Below are 26,783 nucleotides of genomic sequence, written 5' to 3'. Positions count from 1 at the left end.
GCAAGACACCCAGACGCACACAACAGTGCTTTTTACAAAATGTTAAGGAAGAGAAGGGCCAGAGCACTTACCCTTTCATCCTCGTCCCTGTCCTCAAGAGTCTCTGGAGCTATCTGCTCTGGTTCTGCTTCTTTGGTTCTCCGTCTGGCAGCTCTACAAACAAGTAACACAGCAAACGCTAGCTCTGAAACCAACCCCAGCATGCTCACTACTGAAAATGACACCAGCAGCTGAGACAGCCCAGAGCCTAAGGTGCCTTACAAAGCATGAGGACCGGAGCTTGGTCACCAGCATCTACAAAAGCTGGCACAACAGGCACATGGCTGTAATCCCAGTGCTGGAGAGGTAGAGACAGGAGGATCCACAGGATTTACTGGCCAGCTAACATAAGCACATCCATGAGCTTCAGGTTCAGTGAGAAACTCTGCCAACCTCCTGACTAGACAAACACACAAAAGCAAGCACTGCCATATATAGTAGTTCACACTTGCGACCCTAATACTTAGAAGGCTAACAAGGATCATGAGTTCCACGGTAGCCTGGGCAACACACCGGGACCTCTTGGTAGCATTAGATTCTCAGTACTAACAAAAGAAAAACCAAACACAAACGAAGAGGCTGGAGAAATGGAGTACCTGCTGCTCTTCTAGAGAACCCAAGTTCAGTTCCCAGCACCCATGACAGGTCAGTTCACCTGTGACTCCAGCTCCAAGAAATTAAAAAGCCTCTTGGGGCCTCTGAGAGCACTTCATGCATGTAACCGACTCCAACATGTATATAAATAAAAACATTCTTCTTTAAATCCAGGGATCTGAAGAATGGCACATATGCAGCCATTAATACCGATACACATAAACTTTTAAGTCCACGGTGGTGCACACCTATAATCTCAGCCTAGGGAAAGTAGAGGCAGTGAACTCAAGGTCAGCATGGGCTCCATGAGACAGTTCAACACTTTCACCTCTAAACCAAAAATCATAACAACTCTGAAGGCAGAATTCCTTCTGAGAGGTCTTCAGGTGGCCCAGCGAACCCTCACAGGTTCCTGAGCTAGGGCCCCAACTGCCCCAGTCTCCCTGTCTACTCAGATACTCTCCCTAGCAGGGCTTTAGGAGTTAACAGTTAGCAAGGCACAAGCGCTTTTGACACTTACAGATCTCTGGGTTGGCTTCTGGACCTGGAACTTCTTTTATCCTGAGCAAACGGAGGAAATGAAAAGAAAACAACGTTACTTCAGAGGCCAAGCAGGGTAAATGCAAGCAGAAGAGCACAGGTTCAGCATCTTGGTTCTCTGAACACCAGAAAACAGATTCTCTCCTGGGCCAAAATGGGGAGACCAGAGACTTCAGGATTGTACTTTCTACTTCTCAGATCAACAGGCACTGAAGAACTTTCTAGACATGGTGGTCATGCTATAATCTAGCACTTGGAGGATGAAGCCTGAGACCTTGCCTTAAAATACAAAGACAAAACCACAGCTAAGCACGGTGACACCCACCTTTAATAGCATTGCTTGGGAGGAAGAGGCAGGTGGCGCTCTCAATCTGAAGCCAGCCAGGACTCCATAGTAAGACACGGTCTCAAAAACAAGACAGGCTAAGGCTCAGTGGACAGAGTGCCTGCCAAGCATCCGTGATGTCTTGGGAGTGGTGGCACAGCCCTGTGATCCCAGCACTGGGGCTGGAGTGAGGGGTAGGAAAGCCAGGAATGCAAGGGGATCCTTGGCTACACAGTTCTGTTTCAAACAGAACAAAAAAACCAAACAGGAAGTACACACTAGACACAGTGGAGCATTTCTGAGCTCATAAATGAATGGTACCCTTCTGGTATGACTGGGTCTATATACATCAACAACTTGAGTGTTAATCTCTACCCTCCCATCCCACAAGGCAGCTGTGAAGCACTCTGGGATAGGTGACAAGCTGTAGGCCATCTGGGTCCCACAGTGGGAACTTACCCCAAACCAAGAGCTAGCCAACAAGATGATTCAACACCTGCAAACCAGCCTGACAACTGGACAAGAACCAATTCCCACAATCTGTCCTCTTGATGTCCACACACACCAATACACACAGAGACGTGAAAATAAAATGGGATACAAACAAAAGCTCCCTGCCTTGAGGCAAGCACTGACAGTGATCCACTGGCATCCCGGCAAAGAGTGAAACACAGAAACATCACTGAACCTGGGGCAATTACCAGAGCTTCTGCTGGACTCTTAGACAAGTGGTGAGAACACTCACAAGCCTGCTCGCCTGGGCTCTACTCTATAAATCTCAATAGGGAGGAAACCAGTTGGTCATTTCTCAGGCATCTCCTAAGGTGGACACCTGAGACATGTGTATGTGGCCTCACCTACTGCCCTAGAGATCCATAGAACAGGAACCCACAGACTGAGCACTGTACCCTCTTAGAGGCCTCGGCACCTAGGGTAATCAATCTTCCACGTCCCCGAAGATTCAACCAACCGCAGATGCAAGAGGCTCAGAAAACTGTCCTCAGCCCACAGAAACTAACAGAAAAGCAAACAGCATTTACAAGGTGCTAGGTAACACACATGCACTCGAGCGGAGGATATGAGGACCCAGGCAAACACTGCCATGTTTTACTGAGAATCCTTACACCACCATCTAACAGAGAGGATTCTGGTTGTTTGAAACAGTTTATAGCTCAGGTCCTCATGTTTAGGATCTTGCTCCTGCCTCTGCCCTACCTACGTTACAGGTGTGTACCACTTTGTCAGCCTTGTTTAGGTTGTGAGGATGCTCAGTTAAGTAGAGGGGAGAAAGACGGAGAGTCAAGAACTGAACTTAGGACTTAAAGGAGCAGGCAGGCTTGCTGAACCGACAGGCTGACATGCAGTGACAACCAACCAACACCCAAAGGAGACAAGGCAAATCTGCCCGAGTAGAGAGGAAGGAGCAGGTTTTGCGCCCAGACCCCTGCCCAGCACCGTCTCTGCCAATCCAGCAGAACACAGCAAGGCCCACTTAAGATAGAGAAGGGCTTTGCCTTTTCTTCGTCATCGTCCATGTCCGGGTGAGTGCTTGGTCTTGCTTCTCTGTCTGGTTCTTCCCTTGACCTCCGCCTCAATGCTCTGACAAATAAAAGGAAAAGCAAAATAAATAAAAATCTCACACATGAACACTGGTCTTCAAGGCTCTGGGCATCATCCAAGTGGTCACATGAGGTTTAAATGTTTCCTCTCGGTTCAAGACCAGGCCACCTTTCCTATCCTTCACCTGTTTATCCTTTCTATGATTTTACGTATTTGTGCAGAATTGGGGCTCAAACCTAGTGCACCATGAACTGATGACAAGTACTCAACTGGGACCCACCAGATGTCTGAAGATAAAGGATTTTACCACGTAAGCCTGATGATCTGAGCTCCATCCCCACAATCCACAATGGGAGGAGGGAACTGAATCCTGAGAGCTCTCCTTCTACCTCTGCAGGCAAGATGTAGCATGTATATATACTCTCAGATAAACACACTGGTATGTGCACATGCACACCCTGAGCCTATCAACCACACCACTCGGCTCTTCAAATGAAAGATAATCAGAGACGCCCGGGGTTAAGATAAACCACCAGCAGACCCTCACGGGCAATCGCAAGCCTGGCAGGACTGTCTGCACCTGCCCTGTGAACACTGCTGAGGACAAATGAGCAGAGCGAGACCAGCAGCAGCAAGCACAGAAGACTGGCCTCACACAGGAGCCCAACTGTCCTTACTCTTCCGCACCCCCACACACCCCTCATCTGTGGGTCAGGTAGTAGGCTGTTCTCTGGACTTGGGCCTTTAATGTTTGCACGAGTCAAGTGAGAAACTTTAAACAAACAGCAACAAAAACCAAACCAAACAAACAAAAAACCCAAAACAACAAAAAACACCACTACCCACTATCTCTGAGGTTGGGGAATAGCTCAGAAAAGGACTGTCGTTCACACTGCCCAGCACCTATGTAAACACTGGCTGTGCAGGCACAGCATGGGAACCCCTGGGATTCCAGTGTTTGGATGGTGTGAGACTAGCCCTATAGTGACCTCCGGATGCAGTTGGGAGCTCCTGCCTGAATGAACAGATGGGACCAGTAAGAAAGGCATCTACGCAGATCTCTGGCTATTAAACACCCGAATGTTAGGGTACATTTCAAAAAAAAGGATCATCTCTATTTGGATATGATAGGCCTGAAATTCCTGTATTCCAGATGCTGAGGCAGGAGGATCAGGTCTGAGGCCAGCCTGGATTACATGGAGATCCTATCAACAAAAACCTCCAAATAAGCCAGGAGGCAGAAGCAGGCAGATCTCTATTAAGTTCAAGGCCAGCCTGGTCTACAGAGTGAGCTCCAGGGCAGCCAGGTCTACATAGAGAAGCCCTGTCTTGAAAACAAAACAAAATATATACAAACAGAATAAATATACACAAACAGAATCAAAATCAGTATTAAAGGCCAGCACTAGTTGCTTGTGCCCTTCTATGGCCACAAGGATGTGCTCAGGTGGGTTAAGTCATGGGACAATTAAGTTAGCCCATTGTCTGCCAGAATCAGCTGCCACTTTGCAAGCCTCGGTGAGCTCAATGGTTACAGAGCACTGCAACTGTCAGCCAGCACATTCTGAGTACAAGCTAACCTAATACAACCACTCAGCCACGTGATGGATGGCAATTCGACCACTGAGGCGAGCTCTTGAGTAAGGTCACAGGCTAGTAATGATGTCAGCCTTTGCTAAGGTAGGTAGACTACCCTTGGTTGTTCAAACAGTGTATCTCTAGTCCTTGCTGGCCCGAAACTTGACTGACTCAGAACATAAAGATACACCTGTCTCCCGAGTGTTAGGATTAAAAAGTGTACACCACAATACTCTTATTTCTTACTGATTTTTTTCTTTTTCTTTTTGGATTTTCGAGACAGAGTTTCTCTGTGTAGCCCTGGCTGTCCTGGAACTCACTCTGTAGACCAGGCTGGCCTCGAACTCAGAAATCCACCTGCCTCTGCCTCTCAAGTGCTGGGATTAAAGGCGTGCGCCACCACTGCCTGGCGATTTTTTTCTTTTTGAAAAAAAGGAAAGCTCACTGTAGCTCAGGCTGGCCTTGAATTCACAGAAACCTTCCTGCCTTAGTCTCCAACACAAGATGAGGTTACCGATGCATCCCACCATGGCCAGCTTGGTTTGACTTTAGTTATCTGCATGATATGAGTATAGACACATATATGGAAGTCAGAAGACAACCTTTATCATGTGGGTTCCACGGGTTGAGCTCCAATTGTCAGACTTGTGCAACAAGCACCTTTACACAGTGAGCCACCTCACTGGTCCTTGGTCTGGTTTTCAGCGACTAGTGCTTTGGGTATATGGGTGTTTTGCCAGCATGTATCTGTACACATGTGCCAGAAGAGTGTCTGACTCCCTGGGATCTGGAGTTGTGGTGTTCTTAACTGCTGAGCCATCTCTCCAGCCCAGCTTGGTCTAGACTACAAAATACACCCGTGCTTGGTCCCAGCCCCTTATTCACAGCAGTCCCACTGCAACTAAGCACCACTGTAGGACGTAGAGGCTTGACAGCTGCACTTACAGCTCTCTGGTTTGACGACGAAGGCTCCTGTCATCTTCCTAAGAGAGGAAATAAGAGTTAATAAAAAAAAAAGCCGGTCTGGTCTACATATCACGTTTGATGTTAGACACATATATACACATACTGAGATCCTGGCACCTTCACCACGAAAAAAGTTAATTCCCCAAGTTGTCCTGAATTCCTGCTATGGAATTAACAGACCTGCAGTAACCTTACTAGATTCTAGTTAGTAAGATTGGTAGGTGAATGCTATGCTATGTATCATCAGGACAACTGTTTTGGGTGGCTCTTCCTGGAGTCCAGACGACACTTGGTTTTATCCTACTCTGATTCTGGGGGAGCCACACCTAGTATCTAGGAGGTTGCCTTTCTCTCAACTCACACATAAGCCTACATTAAAGTATCTTTATGGAATTCCAACTCTGCTTCCTTAAAAAAATTTAAAAAGCCCAGCAGTGGTGGCACAGGCCTTTAATCCCAGCACTCAGGAGGCCAGTCTGGTCTACAGAGCTAGTTCTAGGACAGTCAAGTTTTTTCCTACACAAAAGAAACCCCCATCTCAAATAAAACAAAAACCAACTATCTTCTGATAGAGTCAGCAGACGGCAAAGGTATCCTTATGAGACAAACCATGGGGGCAGGGAAAGAAAAACTAAAGCAAATCCTGGGCTGGGGAGGTGCTGCAGTGTACACACACACACACACACACACACACACACACACACACACATATACACACATACACACACACACACACACACACACGATTTTTAAAGGGCTAGGGAAATGTCTCAGCAAGCACAAAGGCCTGCCATACAGCTCTAATGACCTGAGATGGAGTTCCCTGAATACAAAAGGCCAAACCCAGGACCAGTGAGATGCTCTGTGGCTGTCTAGACTAATGTTCCGAGCTTTCTGAGCTCCATGATAAAGAACCCCTAAAAGTTGTTTTTCAAATCTGCATGTGTGGACTCTAACAGACATGATAAAGGTAGTATCCCAAATTTTGTGGGGGGAGAGGGTGCCTTTTGAGGTAAGTCTCATATAGCCCAGGTTAACCTTGAACCTGCCATGTAGAAAAGGATGACCTCTACTTCCCAAGTACTAGGACTAAGTAGCTGATAAAACCCAAGGCTGCACATGCATGCAGGCAAGCACCCCACCAACTAAGCTATTTAAAAAAGACACATCAAAAAGTATCTGTGCAGCTCAGACCCTTCACTTTCATTTCCTGGCAGTGCTGGCTTGAAAGAAATGACCTCTTCCCAGTCAAGGGGGCAATGTTAAATAGGTTTTCTCTTTCTTGAGGATGCCAGGGATGGAACCCAGAGCTTCAAGCATGCTATACAAATCCTCTGCCACTGGGCCAGAGCCCAGCCCAGAAGGCAGCGTTGCATGTGGATACCGCTATGGAGCCAAGCCCCACCTCTATGCTCACAAAGGAGACTTTCAGTCAAGCTTCCTAAGTCAGCTGTCATGCACCCCTCCTCTGCCCTCCACACCTCCACCTCACTCCCAGAACCAGAGAGATGTGCTCAAGGAAAGCAGCAGGGGAGGGCTTCACCTGTTCGCCTTGCTCTTCCTCAAACAGCTGGGATTCCGGCATTGCTCCTTCTGGTTTCTCCACAGAAACTTCAGCACCACTGTCGGGCAAAGCAGACTATTACCTAGGCAGGACCCAAGCAGCTCAGGCCCCAGAAGCAGCTTCATGAACCCAACTTCCTACACCAACAGCAATCGCCACCCCAGAACTGTGATAGCCAGGTGTTCTCTTACCAACCCAGGCCTCATGATACCAGGAGACCTCATCTCCTTTTGTGAGGAGGGAAGAATTGAAAGATTAATAATTTGGCCCCAAATTCAGCACCCTTAACAGGTTTATAGTTATTATAGAACCCTTTTCAACTTTTCAGAAAGCAATTTCTGTAACTGAGACAAAGAGAGGAGACTATATGGATTCTTACCGCTCTGCGCCTGCAACTCTGCGTTTCTTATCCTAGACAGAGGAAGAGAAGACAATGTTGGTTCGGAATGCAGATCAACAAACAAATTAAACAAGTGAGCAGAGCCAGGCGTGTTAGCCTACACCTGCAACTTGGTATTCAAGCAACCAAGGCAGGAGAACCACCATAAGCTCATGCCCACCCTGAGCTATAGTTTCAAGGCATCCTGGTTTACACAGTGACATCCTTCATCAAAGAGGGGCAGGGTGTGTGGAGAGATGGTTCAGTCACTAGAGTGCACATTGCTCTTCAAGAAAGCCAGACTTCAGTTCCCAGTACCCATCTCATGTGGCTCATAACTCCCTCTAACTCTGGATCCAAAGGTACCAGGCATCTCTGGCTTCCTTGGGCACCTAAACACATGTACACAAACCCACACACAAAACCCAAAGCATACACAGAAATCCCAACCAGCTGCTGATGGTAGTCCATACTTGTCATCCTAGCACTTGGGAGGTGGAGACAGGAAGATCAAGAGTTCAAGCCCAGGCTCAGCTACATACAGAGTTCAACCCCAGCCTGGGCTACATAGTACTGTCTCGATATATTTGTATATATCAAACACTGGGGCCCAATTCGAGCTCAATGGTACAGTGCTTACCTAGGATGGGTGAGGCCTTGGGTTTGATCCCAACATTGAAAAAAGTAAATAGAACCGCCCCCCATGCCATCAGACCAGAACCACAGCATCAGCTGTCCCAGGACTCCAGTCTGCTGGGCTACCATGTGTAAAGCCATCAGGCCCCACCAGCATGTAACACACTCTATCAACATGCCGCCCCTCCCCTCCTCTAACCCACCAACTCTGAAACACCAACTATAAGGAGACTGTGTGTACACAGACCACCTTTGCTCACTCTGACAGCAAATAAATCAAACTAAGTGTCCAGAGTCCACAGGGCTGGCCCACCTGGTCTCTCTCCTCTACAACAGATTCATCTGAGTCTCTCTTTTCAGATTCTTCCTCGGGTTTCCGTTTAGCAGGGCTGTCACACAGTGAGAAGATTGTTAGTTCTGAGATCCCCCCGCTGTCCAGTAGCCCTCAATAACTTCTTCTCTCTCACAAAAGAGCTTCTTAAAGGTCCAGGTATCTTCCCTGCCAGGAGGGGCCCGTCTGTCCAGGACTGATCACTTGTATTATTTTAGTGCATGTGTGTATGTACTCTTGGGAGACCAGGAGAGTTAGGTCCCCTGGAGCTGGAGTTACAAGCAATTGTGAGCACAATGCTCACATCCATGTATTTGTTTTTAAACAAAAAAGTTAGATTTGATTTCATGTGTACGTGTGCTTTGCCTGTATGTGTGCCTATGCACCATACTGTATAGTAGTACCTGTGGAAGTCAGAGGGTGCTGGATCCCCTGGACTAGTTACCACAGTAGCTGTGAGGCACCGGGAGTGCTGGGCCCTGAACATGAGTCCTCTGCAAGAAGAGCAGGTGCTCTTAAGCACTGAGCCACCTGGAATTGGGTGAATCTGGTTTTCTGTTTTTGAGGGGTTTTTGGTTTGGGAGACATGGTTTCTCTGTGTAGCCCTGGCTGTCCCGGAACTCTTGTAGACCAGGTTAGCCTTGAACTCAAGAGATCTACCTGCCTCTGCTCTTGAGTGCTGAGATCAAAGGTGTGCACCACCACTGTCCAGCACTTTATTTTTGAGACAGTGGTCTCTCCCTGATCCTGGAGCTCACTGGCTTGTCTGCACTAGCCAGCCAGGGACAGGGTCTGCCTCTGTGTCCACCCATCCACACTAAGATGGTAAACAAGCACTACCATTCCTGGCTTTTCAAGTGAGTGTCTGGGATCTGAACACAGGTTTCTTGTGCTTGCAAAGCAAGCACGCACTGTCTACTAGGTCATCTCCCTGTGTCCAGCTTTTGAGGGTTTGAGGATATCTTGTTTTGCATGTGTATCTATGAACTGTGTGCCCGGTACCTGCAGAGGCCAAAGAGGACATCAGATCCCCAAGTTACAGGTAGCTGTGAACCACCATGTAGGTTCTGGGAATTAGACCAGGTCTTCTTTAAAAGAAGCTGCCCAGCTTCATACTTTTGAGGATGACTTGAAGAACAGTTATCTGTCAAAAATCTGTTACTTTTGTAAGGAGCCACTGCTGTCTAGATCCACTGCTTTGAGACTTGCAAAGTGGCAGGGAATATGCTAAGGTTTCAGAGAAACACTGTGTGTTGGAAAGATAGCTCAGTGATTAAGAGCATCCAGTGCTCTTGAATACCCGAGTTCCACCTCGGCCAAGGCTGGCCGGATAGGTGAGTACACAGCACAAATGCATACACATGACATACACACTGTGTGTAGGAACATATGTGTGCAGCCGGAGAGAGGGTGTGGTGCTTAAGAGCACCCTCTCCTCTTGCAAAGAATCTGGGTTCAGGGTCCAGCATTAGTAACTCCAGTTCCAGGGGATCCAATACCCTCTTCTGACTTCTACAGGCACTATACAGTGTGGTGCATAGACATACATGCAGGCAAAACACCTGTATGCATGAACTTAAGTCTTTTTAAAAAAAAAAACCCCACCACATATGTTTTGTGTAAGTTTGTATTGTTATGAAGTTGGCGGATATAGCTTTATGGAGCAAGGTTCCACTCCAAAAGTACTTCATAAAGCATGAGAGCAGCATTAGGCTTTACCTGTGCACTGCTTGTTATGAGGGTTCTTTGTTTTGTTTAAGCTTTGTGTATATAGCTGCTTTGCCCACATGTATGTATGTCTGTGCACCACATGCATGCAGTGCCCAAGGAGGCTGGAAGAGGGCAGCACCTCGACAGGACTGGAGTTACAGATGGTCGTTAACTACACGTGGGGGGAGAGAATCACCGGGTACTCTGCAAGAACAGCCAGTGCTCTTAACTGCCAAGACATCTCTCCGACTCTGAGCCTCTGAGCATAAAGGTTCTTGGACTGTATTCTATAGCTTTGTGTATGTATACTTTAAGTTTGCTCAAAAGGAGGAAAAAAAAAGTGTTCACAAGTAATGTTTGTCAATGTCTAGTGAACAAAAACCTACAAAATGAATGTCTAAGTAAAGCCAAAGTGTGGCTCAGTGGGAAAGACTCTACCTAGAATGTCCGAGGGAGTGGGTGGGGGCATGGCTCAGTGGGAAAGACTCTACCTAGAATGTCCGAGGGAGTGGGTGGGGGCATGGCTCAGTGGGAAAGCCCTTGCCTAAAACCTCTGATGAGGGGATAAGGGCATGGCTCAATGGTAGACTCCCTAACATGAACCAGACCCCGGGTTCTATCCTCAGTACTAAAACAAAGGCAAGAAAGAAATAAAACTTAGGAATTATGGAAGGCAGGGAAGTTCACTCGGACTCATTTTCTCCCCAAGGTTACTAGACCCCAAGAATGCTAGCTAATGCTAGCACAAGAATGCTGACTAATGCTAGTTAGTAAGAATCACGAGTTACTACTAACCCCTTCGTGAAGTGAGACGTGATAGTGGTCTGCCTGGTGGTTCTCCTTGTAGCCACCGAACTAGACGAAGCTTCGACTGCTTAAAAACAAGAGAAAGGGACACAGCATACTTCAAGAACAAGTGACTGCAGGTGGCAGGCGCTACAAGAATGCACATTTCTTGGCTCTCAATCTGGACGATAAACTGCATACCAGTTTACACGGGTCAGCAGACAGCCCCTTAGAACTGCCATTGCTTAGTATCTGGCAACAGTATCATGCAGCCCAGAATCCAAAATTGGTTTACAGTGACCACATACCATGCCTACACCGTCATAAACCTCAAAACCCTAAACTGAAACCTCACATAGGGACCATCTATGATTCTAAGCTAGGCAGAAGCGTACAGAAAGTAAGCCAGAGGCCCAGTGCAGCTCTGCAGCAGAGCACCTGCACACCTGGACCCCACCTCCAACCCCAGCAACACTGCTCCTCCTCCCCTGAAAAAGAAACAGCCGGGGCTTGGCTTGGCAGATGTGCCCTTCCCTAGCACACACAGGTCCTGGGTTACACCCTAGCACTCCAGAGAGGCAGGGGCAGACGGACAAGGAAAGGGAAGTTAAGAGACCAGAGAGTAAGGGTGCAGCTGAGTGTCGGCATGGACTTAGTGTTCACAAGGCCTTAGGCTTCTTTTTTGGCACCAGAAACCAACAGAAACAACTGGAATACATGTGGTGCGTGTCATGGTTCAAGTGGATTGTCTCCTCAAATAACAGCCTCCAAGATATAAACAAATCAATTGAGACCAGCAAGAGAGACAACACAGCCCTATCATGCCAGCATGCAGGAGGCTGAAGCAGGACAGACTTCTAAAGCCAGGCTGAACAGGTACCATCTCAAAAACAACCAACCAGAAAGCCCAAAACAACCAACCATAACCCACCATGTCTCGTGTCCTTACAAGTGGCCTCACTGTCCGACTTGCTTCTTCTGGGTCCCCGAGGCTTGGGCCTGGATCTTGGGGATTGGTTTGAGTCTGCCATTTCTGCTCTCCAGGTTGGCCGGCTCCCGTTGGCAGGACAACCGTTGGCTTTTTGAGTGAGAGAAAGTGTTCCGTTCTCCAAGGACAAATCCTTATTTAAAAGGGACTTGACTTTAGCCAGGTAGCCTTCCTACAACAGGAAAGTATAACTTAGCAGGAAGACATCACAGTAGGACACACAGAAGCCTCTGCCTCTGGTCACAGACCCAAAAGCAGGCAGCTTTCTGGAAACTGGGAAAAACAGACTTACCTCAGACAATTCTTCTTTATGTAATTTGGTTTCCAAGTCACATAACTGGCTCTTTATTTCTGTTTGCAGGAATTCATGCAGTAAGTTCAATTTCTCTTTCACACACTCCTGTGGGAAGGACATAGCTGAGGAACCCCCAAACTTCCCAGCTAACAAGTAACAAACTAATACAGAACGAAGATGCCTAACTGCCCCAGTAGCTGGGGTAACAGGCAGTCCTGGCTCTGCTAAAAACTAAATACAGCCAAGCACAGTGCAGGATGCCCAAGATCTCAACATCAGGAAGCTCAGACAAGGAGGGTTGTTGTAAACTTAAGGCCAGTCTGAACTACCTACTAAGTTCAGGGTCAGCCCAAGCTATGGATCAAAACCCTGCCCGAAAACAAAAAGGAAAAAAAAAGAAAAGAAAAGAAAAAACCCTAGGGGCCTGGGAGATAGCTTGGACATTCAAACTCGCTATGCAAGCGTGAAGATGAGGGTCCAGACAGCCAGTACAAGCATAAAGCTTAGCAGACATAGTAGCCAACCTACAATTCCAGCACTCAGGCAGATACTTCAGACTAGTGAACCCATGAGTTCCAGATTCAGTGGGTCTCCACCTTAGTAAATAAAGTGTACAGTGACCAATATCAGATGTCAACCTCTGGCCTCCGAATGCACCTGACTGCATATAGGTACCCACACATACATGGACACACAGAAGCACGCAAGGTACACGCACGAGGAGGTACGCGGAGGAAGAGCAGTTACCTTTTCTGTTAAGCCATCTCTTTCCAAGTCTTTGAGCCTGGGTAAAGGAAATAAATAAGAACTTCATTTACCTTTGAGAATCAATCTAGAACAAAGAACTGGGGGAGGGGAGTCGGAACTGTGGTATGGTATTAGCCTCCTGCTGAGGCAGGAGGATCACTCAAAGCCTGTGACTCTGCAGCCAACTTGGGCAATGCAGTGAGAAATGTACCAGAAAGAAAGAAAGAAAGAAAGAAAGAAAGAAAGAAAGAAAGAAAGAGAGAGAGAGAGAGAGAGAGAGAGAGAGAGAGAGAGAGAGACAGACAGACAGACAGACAGACACAGAGAGAAAGAAAGAGGAAAGGAAAGAAAGAGGACAGGACAGGACAGGACATAATATTTGAGTGTTGGGGAAACAGCACTGCTTCGACCCCTGGCCCCAGTCAGTGTCTAGCATCAACTTTCTTTTGGCTGTTCTATAGATAAGAATCTCTCACAGGGCCAGGTGACTAGGAATGCCTTGACCTCCTACTCCTGCGGCCTCCACCTCCCAAGTGCTAACACTACAACCAGAAAGGGGTAAGGGCAGCCCAGGAGCTACATCAGATAGCTGCTCACACGATCAGACCAGCACTCTGATGAAGGCCTGGGCAACATAGTACAGACTGTTCCTCAAACAGGGCTGGAGGTGTGGCTCAGCCAGCAGAGTGCTTGCCTAGCACGAGGCACGGGGTTCCATGCCTAGCTCTTCATAAACTGGGTATTGTGGTATACTCCTGTAGTTCCAGGACTCGGTACGAAGGGGAAGGAGGATCAAAAATTCAGAGTCCTCCTTGGTTTGTCAATGTGAGCTTGAGGCTAGCTTGGGGAGCTGTCAGTCAGGGTCCTTCTGACACGATGACCTACAACTGTTTTCCCTAACTGGGTCAGCTCCTAAAAGACCTGCCACAGCATTCATGATGTCAGCACGAGTCATGGCTGCACTGTACCAACCAGCCAGCTGATGGCTCCTGAAGGCCATGCATGGCTGGCAGCCCTCTACTGCAGAACTGAATACATGGGAAAAGTGAGGGTTCCGGGCATTGGGCATGCCCACATACTGAGGAGCTGGAGAGGAAACTCAAGGCGAGCTGGTGAGCTGAGAACACAGCTCAGGAGTAGAGTTCAGCCCGGCAGGCATGTGAAGGCCCTGGATTCCGTGCATAGCACTCTACTAGGAGGGACAATACAGCAGGCTGAAATCTCAGAGCTCTGCCTCCAGAAGGTGTACTTAAGCACAGAAGCACAGAGTTCTATTGGGTTTGTCTTTAGAGAACCGGTCAGATTGTTGACGATAATCTTACCTCTCTGGTCAGAGGAGAAAGACTAGAAGGAAAAGACACAGAAGAGGCCACCTGTTACTCAGCCTGGGAGCCTTGGGGCAGTGGAGGGTGAACAGGTCTAACCAGCTAGGTGGGTGTCTGTCAGAGAGGTGAGGGCACCACAGGGGCCTGGCCTGTGCATCTCTGCCCCATCCCAGCAGTTTCCAAGTCTGGCTTCTCAGGTTTCAGTAACTAGAGGGCAGATCCAGTCTTCCTGGCAGCTGCAGGACCAGAGTCACCATGGTTACTCTACTGTTACTGGCATACCCTGCCTCCTCCTTTTAGCACCGCCCCTATACATGGGTACCCACTGCATGTTAGACCCCTGAGCAAGTAGGCAAACACCGTGAGGAGCTAGACCCTGTTCCGGGCAACAAACTGGGTAACGAGACAAATGTTAGCAGATGGAGACAAGCCTACCGACAGACAAGCCTACCGACCAGCCCGGCAGTCAGCACGGGGGCTTTTGCTTGGGAAAGATGTTCTGCATCCTACAGTTGGACTTGTGGCAAGCTACAGTATAGCAGGGACTCCAGCTCTTGGCAGCTGGGGTCTTGAGAACGCTTGTTGGGTATTTACATTTGGGTTCCATCCCCAGCATCCGGTAGTAACCCAGGTGTGGTAATGCACACCTGTGAGCCCAGCACTCGGGAGTTAGAGGGGGTAGAGATAAGAGTGCAAGGCTAGCCTAGACTACTTAATGAGTTTAAGGCTAGCCTGGCTCCATGTAAGTAACTAAAAATAAAGCTCTGGAATGATGACTTTTTAGCTCAGGCTGGAGTGTGGCAGAGCACTGCCTAACACACACAAAGCCCAAATGAAAAGAAAACCATTCCAGGAGCTCAGGGGGCCATCCTGCAACAGTCATCCCTACAGTGAGTTAGCCTACAGTAACTTAGCCAAAGGCAAGACTCAAAGAAAGGCAGCTGCAGAAGCGGACACTTGTAGCCAGAGGCATAAACACAGCTGCTACAACAGCCCATGTGACTGTCTTGTCCCTTCTGTACCTCACCTGAGCTAGGATGGAATCAAACTCACATGTGTTGGGCAAGAGGCCAACTAATGAGTCACATAATCCCAAACCAGTTACACTCCCTTAAAATCGTGGTGGGACACAGCTACTGTGACCACCGCTCAACAGTCTTTAGATCCCAAGATCCCTCCAAGAAAGACTCAGGTGTGGTGGTACAGGCCTGGAATCCTAGCACTCAGAATGGGGAGTCCACAGGCTAACTAACCCGAGATGCAAAAAAGCATCACGTCTCAAAGTGAATGAGAAAGTCCAGTTCTCCAGTGGAGAACTTGAAACACCCCAGCCCCGCGCCAACCTGACAGGCTAGGATTCATTCCTACTTCCAACAGCCCAGCCGTCTAAGATAAACTACACATAAACCTTGGAAAACTTTGGAAGGCAAACACAGCCAGGTGCAGCAGTGCTGCACTGGATCCCGTCTCTCAAGGAGGCAGGGGCAGGAGGATGGCAAGTTCCAAACCAGCCTGGACTGCATGGCTCCATGCTACCTCAAACAAGACAATGTAGGGTTCTGGTGAGAGGAGCCAGCGGGTAAAGGCACCTCCCAGCAAGTCCGACCAAAGTGCAACCAAGGAGGTGGCAGGGACCTCCTCCTGCCCTCCAAACACAAGCTGGACACGCACATGACAAACCTAATCTTAACACAGCTAATGTAGATGAAGCTAAAACTTGAGCTCTTCTTCAGCAGGGCCACAGTGGTGCACGCCTTTAACCCCAGCACTCAGGAGGCAGAGGCAGCAGATCTGAGCTCAAGGACAGCCTGGTCTACAGAGTGAGTTCTAGGACAACCAGGGATACAGAGAAACCCTGTCAAGAGGAAAAAACAAACAAACAAACAAACTTGAGCCCTTCCCTGGAGAACAAGCCCAACAGCAAGGGGTGACCTAGGCAGAGGAGCCTCCCCAGCAGAGCCCCAGGGTGGAAGCTGCTTCTAAGACACCCAAAAAATAGCCCTAACAGTGTCAGACAGAAAAGGTAAGTACAGAGAAGGGCTAGCAACCGTGGGAGAGGCACAGAAGCAGTCATCTTGTTGCAAGGCCATCAAAGGACCACGGGAGAGGAAGGACCACCAGATCAGAGCCATACTTTTAGGGAAAAATTCGTCTGACAGAAACATGAACTAGAGAGATTGCAAAGGTTATTTCAACATCCTAAACCAGAAATGCTGGTCTGAAATACAACTTGGCAGCACAACAGGGCCTGTTCTAGAGCCCTGCCTTTTCTGTCTGCTGCTAGGGATGGAAGCCAGGCCCTGAATATACTAAAGGCACACTCTCCCACCCAGCTATATACCCTCGCCCTGCCTGTAACTAGGCAGATAGGGTGAGGCCATCTGATAGATGAATCAAACTAATATCTTGGGTAGCAAAACAATGTCATCTCTTCTCACAAGACACTGTTGCTCTGACCCCAGGACCCGTGACTTCAACTTATTTGGCAACAGCAACTCTGCAGATGTGACTAAGATTCCAGCATTTTCAAATGAAAGACGGGAAAACTTATCAGGGACAATCAGCATGAGCCTAACCACTTAGCTTCCTCGGCACAGAGCCTTCTAGCTGCATTGCAAAAGGTACGAAAGCATGGAGGAAAGGTCAGAGAAACACAGGGACTAAGGCTGGCTTTAAAGTGGAGGTGGTGGCAGGGACGACCAAGAGGTAGACATCACCCTGTCAGGCGGTTTCAGAAGCTGGAGACTACTCAGTCCGGCCGTAGCCAGACACAGTGGCGCACACCTGCAACTCAACACTCAAGAGGCTGAGGCAGGAACATCACGAGTTTCAGGTCATCCTCGGTTACATAACAAGTCTGAAGCTGCAACAGAAGAGGGATGGGGAAATGACTCGGCAAGGACCCAGGCAAGGATCCTGGGATCCACGTAAAAAGCTGCGAATGGAGAAAAAACAGTCCTAGGCTTGCTAGCCAGCCAATCTGAACAAAGAAGAGCTCTAGGCTCAATGAGGAAGAGTTTTAAAAAGATTTTTTTATTTATTTATTTGTTTATTATGTATACAGCATGTATGCCTACAGCCCAGAAGAGGGCACCAGATCTCATTACAGATGGTTGTGAGCCACCATGTGGTTGCTGGGATTTGAACTCATGACCTTTGGAAGAGGAACCAGTGCTCTTAACCACTGAGCCAGCTCTCCAGCCCATGTGAGAAAGATCTTAAAAAATAAAAATGGAGATAATTTTGGAGACAGCCAACAGTTACCTATGGCCTGCCAAAACACACACACACACACAATGAGATGGCTCGGTAGTTAAGAGTTTACCACGCAAGTTTGGAAACCTGAATTTGATCCCCAGAATCCACACAATGGTAGAAAGAGTGCCAATACCAACAATTTGACCTCTGTCCTTCACATACCATAGCCAACCCCCAACTATAGTAACTACAAGTTTTTAATTAATAAAAATTAAATTAAGACAGTCCTCAGATGTCTATATGCATGCTGAGAAGTATACCTGCATTCATACACACACGTATGTATGACAGGTGTAATACACACCTGTCACAGTACTTACAAAGACACAGGAGGGAAACCAGTTCAAGATCACTCAGAAATATACAGTTATACCCTGCCTTGAAATTATAAAAAAGAAATCAGGTCCGAGCATAGTGGCACATGCCTTTAATCCTAGCACTTGGGAGGCAGCAGCAAGCAGGCAGGCGATCTGAGTTCAAGGCCAGCCTGGTCTACATACTCAGACAGCCAGACTACACAGAAAAACCCTGCCATGAAAAATAAACAAAAAATTGTACACACACCACAGCAAGAAACTAAATAGTTCCCCAGAGAGGACACATGTCCTGCCCGTTTCCAGAAGGAATCTGGCCCAGGATTTTGGTTTCTTCTCTACCTATCCCACCCCTCATTCCTGACCTACAGAACTATAGCAAGAGAACTGTTTGTCCTAAGGTGTGGCTCAGAAGCACAGCCCTTGCCTGGCATGTATAAGAACTCCAGACCCATGGCAAGTCCTAAGAAAATACATGGAAGGTCACCTCAACCTCTGAGAAAAAGATTTAAAGGCTAAACCAGGCTTGGCGGCTCATGGTGGCAAGCCCAGCAGCACTCAGAAGGCTGAGGCAGGAGGACGGAGAACTAAGAGCTAACCTGGGCTACAAAGATCCGGTTTTAACTACAAGAGTGAGTTGAGACCTGGCACACAAAACGCCTAGGCAAACTGCAGAAAGAACAAGCCTAGACTGTTCTACAAGCAAACTTGGAATAAAAGCCTATTCCACAGAGTACCTGAATATACTGGCACCCTGGAGGGTAGAAGCTCCCTGCTGCGGAGATGGCCCAGGGAGGAGCCCTCCAGGCTGGAGCCCTAACCTTGAGTTCAGCTAACCTACAGAACTAAGGAACAGTCAGCCCCAGCCCCATTTTTGAGATAGCACATTGAGTAGCAAACTATCTACCCGAGTTCTATCCCCAGGATCCCCCCAGAATGGATGGGGAGCCCTGGAGAGACAGCATGGTGGTTATCAGCACTCACTGCTCTTACAGAGGACTTAAGTTCAGCACCTAGGTCAGGCACCTTACAGCACCCCTCTCCCCACGTAACTCCAGCTGAGGGATCTGATACGTTCTTGTGGTCTCTATGGGCACATGCATGCACATGACATACACATAAATAAAAATACGTTTTAAAAAATGGACATGGACAGGGAACTAAGTAAAATTAAGATGACAACCACATAGCTGTGAGGGACAGCACAGGATTTAACAAAACACCCGTTCAAACAAGTGCGGACTCCAGATCTGCTGCATGCAGTAAGTAGCCCTCACACCCCCATCACAGAGCTAACAAACACACAGGCCTGGGTTCAACTTCTGCAAAGAACTCAACACGCTTCCTACTTGAGTTAAGCCAGGCTGTATTATCCTTCTGAAGAGAGAAAGTCAGCAACCTGAGGGCTTGCCTAGCACATCTGAGGCTCCCAGTTCCATCTCTAGCACCACAGAAACCAGTGTGCCTGAGCACATAGATGCCAGTACCTGGAAGTGGAGGCAGGAGGATCAGGGGTCCATGCCATCTTAAGCTACAAAGGGAATTTGAGGCCAGCCTGAGCTACCCAACTGTCCAAAAAACTCAATCAGAAAAGGACTGGAGAGGTCAGTAAAGTGATTGCCGCACAAGCATAGAGTCAGGAATTTGGATCTGAAAACTCACAAAATGACAGGGATGGATAAAGGACCCCTGAGCTTGCTGGTCAGGCAGACTGACTGAATCGCTGAGTTGCAAGGTTATAAGCAAATGGTCTGAAAGAAAAGGTTATTAGTCCCCTACGCAGAGGCACAGGGAGGAGGAAAGTCTGTTAGCTCCCGGCCAGCCTAGTTAATATATCAAGTTCTAGAACAGCTGGAGTTGTACAGTGAAACCTTGTCTCAAACAAACAATATCTAAAAAGCAAGTAAGGTTGAAAGTGAAAATCCAGTTCCAGGGATCCAACACCCTCTTCTGGTCTCCTTGAGCACCAGGCACACGTGTGGTACCCAGATACACTCACAGCAAAGTGCCTACACATAATCTCAATCTCTCAGCATAAAGTAGAAGGCAAGAAACCAATCCCAAAAATTTCAAATGTAATAAAATAAGCTCTTTAAGCTGGGCATGGTGGCACATTCCTTTAATCCCAGTATTCAAGAGGATATCCAAGTTCGAGGGCAACCTGGTCTCCACAGAATTCCAGACTAGCTGAGGCTACATAGTAAGACCCTATCTCAGAATAAAATAAAAAAAAACTTTAGGGTCAGATGAGATGGCTCAGTGGGCAAAAGCACTTGTTGTCACATCTGATGACCTGAGATCATCTCCAGGACCCCTAAGAACTGACTCAGGAAAGAGTTTCTGACTTCCATACACACATTGTGCTAAATACTTACACTCGCAGACACAAAGAGATAAAAGTACTTAACTATGGCTTGGTGAGATGGGCACGCATCCTTGACAACCTCAGTTTGATCCAAAATCCACATAAAGGTGAAGGTAATAAACATCACAAAGATGCCCAACTGCCACACGTGCACTGTGGTACACATACGCAGAGAAGATTCTGTCACCTTAACACATACCTGTGTGTGTGTGTGTATACATATATATATCACCATTTATACACAAGTTGTTTAACAAAAAATAAGCAAAGAGCAAGCCAACCCATGTCAACCAAGAAATCTCAGCAGTGGAAAGGACGCCCCTCTGTTCAGGAAAAGAAATCCCTCACCTTGCAAGGTGTGAATGTCTGAAATGAGGCCTTAGTTGAATTCTAACCCATGATCCTCCTGCTCCTGCCACCCAAAGGCTGACGTTACAGGCCACAGGCACCACAGCCCACTAAAAAGCATGACTTGAGTTTTCAAAGACGCAGGGTTTACTATATTTCAAAGAAACCGTCAGTCTGGGGGCTGGCAAGAACTCAGATAAGGGGACTGCTGCAACGATGATGAGCTGAGTTCTGTACCCAGAACCTGTGGAAAGTCCAGTTCCTGCAAGGTGTCCTGACCTCCACACAAGCTGTAGCATACACCCTCACACACACTAAGACTTAAGTCCAAATGTTGAAAATACTCATACATCTGGCCGAACTATGCACACTTCTATTTAAACAAACTGCCATTTAAATACAGACCAGCATCACGAACAGAAGCTGCAACAAGGCCTAACTCAGCTCCTGGGCTATCCTAACAAATGGAGGTACCTCTCATATCTCATACTGTAGATATTTTACTAGTAAGTTTTTCTAAGTCAAGAAAAGTTAAGCCAGGCATGATGTCACATTCCTGTAATCTCAACACTTGAGTAGATACAAGAGATCAAGGCTAGCCTGGGTTATACAGACAGCCTGAGGCTAGCCTGCTTGGCCTACAGGAATCCCTTCCTGGAAATAAAAGCAAAAACATACACATGTAAACCAACCAAAGGACAGAAAAAGACAAAAAGACAAAGACATGTTATAGCACTGTCTAATTTTAAAGAACTAAATACTTTATATGTATATTTTTGGTAGTAAATTGTAAAAGAAAAAAATCTGTTGAGGTGTGTCACAAAGGTTGCACATTTTCATGTCTATAGAATCAAAAACAAGCATTCAAAAACCGAACCCAAACCATCATGGTGGCACATTCCAGTAATCCCAGCACTGAGGAGACACAGGCAGGGAGATGGAGAATTCCCGGCCAGTCTAGAAAACTCACCAAGAATGGTATCTTCAAAGAAAAAGTGAACGGGCTGGAAGTGTAGCTCAGTGGTAGGAAACATCCAGCCTCAGGTCCAACCCTGGGGCAAGTTGGGGGGGGGGGGGGGTTGACAAGGGGAACTCAGCCTCCTCCCACTTTATCCCCAAAACTCAAACAGGAATTGGCCTCCCAGTAAACTAACCCATGGAAATAGCAAAAGTAGACTCCTAAACGGGTTGGAATATGTCCAGCGCACCTATGACTAATGCCCAGTGACACTCGAGACAAGCTTTCAGGAACGAACTGATAAACGATGCCCTTCTGGAACAGGAAGCGGGATCCAGTGTTCCCGCCAATCCCGGCACACGGCCGTCCCCATGGAGACATGGAAGAGATTAGTTAGTGGAGGGCCCATTCATTACCCAGGGTCCCTCATTTCCAGTGACAACAGTGAAAGCTGAAGAGCTTCCTTGATTGCTTGGGCGGGGAGTGGGGGATTCACGTGTTCTGAAATGAGGGGCTTTACCTGCCATCCCTCTCCCCTCGGAATAAACACTGGACAATATAAAAAGCTTCCTTGATAGCAGCAGGATCGAAGGGACTGATTCACGGGGTTAAAATGATGGGGCGGGGGCCGAGACATCTCACTACCATTCATCCTTCCCTCCCTAAGATACACACTTTAGACAGTGTTAAAGGTTTCCTCGATTGCGCTGGGACCTCGGGGCACAGTTATGTCACTGCCAAAGTGGAGGGCCCATTCTGCAGCACCACCTCTCTCCACGCAGTCTCTTCGATAGCTCAGCATCTCATGAGCTCCTTTACTTTAGGATAAAAACAAAACAAAAACCCACGAGGGCTGCAAGCTGCCCAGGCCCAGCACCGCACCATGAAAGAGAAAGCTGCATGGGCTTGACAGCAGGGCTGGGAAGGAGGGCCCTTCTGCACGAGGGCCTCCAGGGGACCCAGCGGAGGGACCCTCGGGTGGGCGCGGCGGGATCTGCAGGGCACCGGAAGTGGAGGCTGGAGTGGGGTGGGGGCTTCACGGTGTCCACGGGCGGGGAGAGGGGTACTTCCTGCATACCCAGGAGCCTGGCTGACCAAAGAGGAGAAACCTTGAAGGTGTCCCCAAGCTTGTTCTATTTCAGAGGGCTAGGAAGGATGATCCCCTTCCTCCCTCAAGTTCCCAGTCAATGGGCTTGCCAGCACCCCGGCCCCCACCCATTTTGGCGCCAACAGCCAGGGGCACGCGCGACAGGAAGCACAGCCCGCGCCAAACGCTGCCCCGCGCATGCGCGCCCTGGCTGTCAGCGGCCGCAGGGCCACCCTGAGATACCCCAATAAATGCCTCAGCATCGGACCCGCCCCTCACCCGCACCCTGCGTGGCACCTACCGCCTGCGGACATGGTCCGGGAGCGAGCCTGCCGGGGAGGCAAGCGCAGGCACTCGGGCTGGAGCTGTTCGCGCTGGCATCTTGCAGCTTGCAGACGACAGAACAGCTCTGAACGAGACCCCGGCTTTTTCGCGCGCGCGGAAACCAATTGGGAGGGGGCGGCGCAAGCGGAAGCAGCATGTACCACACGGGACAAGAGAGTGGGGGAAGACCATGCTATGCCCGAAGGGAGTGCGCATGCGCCGGACGGAGGCACCCATACCCCCTGGCTGTAGTGGGCTCGTCCGTACTGTGACTGGCGCCACTCACCTCCCCCTTTCCTGGAGAGGTGGCCCGCCCCTGGAGAGCAGGTAGTGTGGCCATTGCAGAGGATCCTGGGTTGCTTGCCAGCACCCACATCCAGCCACTCCAAGCCCCTGTAATTCCACTTCCAGGGGATCCTACGCCCTCTTCTGGTGTCTATAGGCACTGCACTCACATGCACAAACACAACTTTTAAAAATCTTTTGAGTCAGGCAGAGGTGGTGGCTGTGGCACACGTGCTTTTAATCCCAGTACTTCTGCAGAAGAGGGAGGATCTGCTTTCAGCCTGATCTAAAAACAAAATCTTTTGAAAAAGGAAAAAAAAAGCTAGAAAAGCTAGGCAGTGGTGAAACATGCCTTTAATCCCTTCCACTGAGAAGGCAGAGACAGGCAGATCTCAGTTTGAGGTCAGCCAAGTCTATACAGTGAGTTCTAGGACAGCCAGGGCTACACAGAGAAACCCCGTCTCAAAAACAACAACAACAAAAAGTGGGCTTGTCTGCACTGTGACTAGCTTCCTCCCTGGAGAGGTGGTTCTGCTCTTGAGAGCACGTACTGACTCTTGCAGAGGACCCTGGGTTGCTTGCCAGTACTCACATCCAACCACTCAAAAGTCCCCGTAACTCCACTTCCAGGTGATCCTACAGCCTCTGTGGGTGCTGACCTTAAATGCACAAACAATTTTTTAGCCCAAAATAGACTTGATGTTATTATCTATATAATAGATAATATTGTTGACCCTGAAGTTGGGATCCTCCTGCCTCTCTCTAGTTGTAAATGAGTGATTTAGAGTATGCCCTGCTGTAATCACTACCTTCAGTTTTAAGATGAAATGTGTTCTGTAGTGTCTAACTACATGTTCATAATTGCACAACAGCTTTCTGGAACTTTCCATCTTCTGAAGCAGAAACTGTAGGCATTGCTGTATCCCCCTCCCCTTCTGCTCATCTTTTGTTACCATTTTGGAAAGAAATACATGAACCCTTAAACAAGAGGCCTCACATCTAACCTCATCTTCACCCCTTGTCATCTAAAGGACCCTGAGTATACCATCTGGACTCCGCAGTGCTTCATCTGTCAATCAGAGCTGAAATCACCTCCTTAAAAGGGTAATTCAGAAGAGAATTAGGCCAATATACCAATGAGGTAATATAGTGGAGAGACCACTTCTGCCATCTGTGTTGAATAAAAAATAAAAAGCAGATCTCGGAGAAATAATAGTGTTCTATTTACCTCCCACATGGAATGAAGGACTTGGAATATATACCTCAACAGCAGAATGCTAACCTCGAAAAGCCGAAGCCCCGAGAGCCATCCCTAGCACCAGATGAATAAAGGAAGAATGACCAAGGACCAGACAGACGGCCGGGAGAACTGAGCTGGAAGTTGTCTTCCTCTGACGATTTGTGTACTTTGACATCACATACCCACACAAAAGTGAAATGGTTAAATAACTTTTTCCCCAACAAAGTTAACTTTAAAGATCCTGAAGCAGCATGATAGGAGACATCTAGCACTTAGCAACTAATGTAAGGATTGGGAGTTGGGGGCCAGCCTTATCCTAGTGAGATTCGGGACCTTATCTAAAGGAGAGAGAAGAAAGAAGAAAGGAAGGAACCAATCCTGTCTAAGCTACAACATGACAAACCTTAGGGACTGAGCTAAGTAACAATGATGACAAATTCATGATGCCACATCCACACATTAATCTTAACAAAAAAGATGGTGGATATGATGGTGCATAACCATAAGTCTAATGCTCAAGACCAGAAGCAGGAGGATCAGAACTTCAAGATCAACCATGGCTATATAGTAAGATAGACCCCTGTCAGAAAAAAAAAAAAAAACTTACATGGTAGCCAGTATGTGGTGGTATACGCCTGCAAGTAGCAGTAATAAGATAGTCAGTGAATCAGGATTTCAAGACCAGACTCCACAAATCCATAGACTATCTCAAAACATACTACTATTTTAACATTCTCTTGTTTTGTTTTTGTAAACCAGGGAGAGACCTCCATGAGTAAGAACACTCAAGGGACACAGATGAGGACCCGAGTTCAAATCCCAACATCCATATAAAAAGCCAGGTCTGGCCAAACATCTGCCTGTAACCCCAGTACTGTGGGGGCAGAGAAGTTCACTGGGGCTTGCTGGCCTCTAGCCTCTTCAGTTTTAGTGAGATTGTCTCAAAATGCTAAAAACAGAGCAGGTCACAGGCATCCCTACTAGAGGACACTTGCCATCTTCCTCTGGCCTCTAGCAATATCCTAACACCGAACATTAATGAAGAATTAATTAATTCTTAATTAACAGCTCAGCCACAGAGCACTTACCCTAGACACAATCTCCAGTACTGCAGACCAGAGAACTCCCAGAGAGAGAAGGAAAGAGAAAAGACTCCAGAGAGACACTTGTAAGAGTCAGACAAACAGATACAGAGGGAAAGAGACACAAAGAGTGAGTGGTACCAAAAAGAAAATGCCAGAGAGACAGACACACATGCACAAAGAGACAGTCAGAGAGGCTCTAGGGACCAGAAATGTATATCTCTACTTCAGTGCCTCCTCGTGTGCAATGGGTAATTTGATTGTAGGTTTGACAAGATGTTCAGCCTATCACAGGCCATAGGGACACCACTGGAGAAAGTAGCATAGATAGAAGGACAGGAACAGGGTACCAGTAATCTCAGAGGGAAGCCCTCAACCACCCAGAACCTAGCCCTGCCACCTGTAAGTCACTTTGGAAGGAAGGGAAGGACATAAATGGCAGACTTTATTGACTACTTGTCCTTTCAAGCCTGTGTGCCCCAGGACTTCCATCATTTCTCTGGGAAGAATTGCACTGCCCCAAATACTTCCACCGAAACTCCCAGAGCACATGGAAGCCACCCGTTACTCCCAGCAGACACCATTCTTGGTAGCCACGGCCAGAGACTCTTACTACCATCTAACTGGAGTGGAGGTCAAAATTTCATGGAGAAGAGGATGTTGAAGGTTTTGTGAATCACATACTCAGAGCTGCCCCCACTGAAGTCTAGTACCAAAGCACAATGGCTAGAGAAAAACCATTATCCTGACTATGTCCCAATAAAACCATTAAGGAAGAACACGGTAGGCCAAGTGCAGCTACCTGCTGAATCAGCACATAGGCCACAGGAGGTACCCGATACATAGAGAAAGCACAACCCTAGTCAGTTATGAGAGTGCTCTTCTAAATAAAGCTATTTCTGTTTCACAACAGTGTCGTTACATTTTACAAAGGAAAACGAGGGCCCAAACTGGATCAAGATGCAAACGTAGTTTTACAGTCTACAGTCCATAGTCTACCCAACTTGATCAAGTGATGTGATATTTGAGATACCACACAAAGTGCTACTTGTGGCTTGATAAGAGCCTTTGCTTATTCTGGATTCTGAGCCCAGCACACCGAACACAAACACAACAGCACAAGTGCCCAAATAAATGGGTTTCGTTGTTTTGGTTTTGG

General features: G+C 47.8%; 1 protein-coding gene across 3 annotated transcripts in view; it reads right to left on the bottom strand.

The window, feature by feature from the left end:
* The window catches only part of Dnmt1 (DNA methyltransferase 1), a 47,168-nt gene extending 24,003 nt beyond the window's left edge, over positions 1-23,165 (bottom strand). Inside the window, exons 1-12 of one of the 3 annotated variants that reach the window (XM_034510633.2) lie at positions 22,995-23,165; positions 13,039-13,075; positions 12,289-12,396; positions 11,940-12,168; positions 11,018-11,096; positions 8,495-8,570; positions 7,546-7,577; positions 7,146-7,224; positions 5,582-5,619; positions 3,013-3,097; positions 1,154-1,194; positions 72-153 (exon numbers count right to left, since the gene is read on the bottom strand). In XM_034510633.2, coding sequence (XP_034366524.2) covers positions 72-153; positions 1,154-1,194; positions 3,013-3,097; positions 5,582-5,619; positions 7,146-7,224; positions 7,546-7,577; positions 8,495-8,570; positions 11,018-11,096; positions 11,940-12,168; positions 12,289-12,396; positions 13,039-13,075; positions 22,995-23,074 — 966 coding nt within the window. In that variant the 5' untranslated portion in view covers positions 23,075-23,165. The remainder of the gene's footprint in view (positions 1-71; positions 154-1,153; positions 1,195-3,012; positions 3,098-5,581; positions 5,620-7,145; positions 7,225-7,545; positions 7,578-8,494; positions 8,571-11,017; positions 11,097-11,939; positions 12,169-12,288; positions 12,397-13,038; positions 13,076-22,994) is intronic. The other 2 variants (XM_034510636.2, XM_034510635.2) reach the window with 2 other exon arrangements.
* Positions 23,166-26,783: the final 3,618 nt, after the last annotated feature.

Source organism: Arvicanthis niloticus, chromosome 8, assembly GCF_011762505.2.
Source record: "Arvicanthis niloticus isolate mArvNil1 chromosome 8, mArvNil1.pat.X, whole genome shotgun sequence".
NCBI lineage: Eukaryota > Metazoa > Chordata > Mammalia > Rodentia > Muridae > Arvicanthis > Arvicanthis niloticus.
This window is presented reverse-complemented; position numbering and strand designations above follow the sequence as displayed.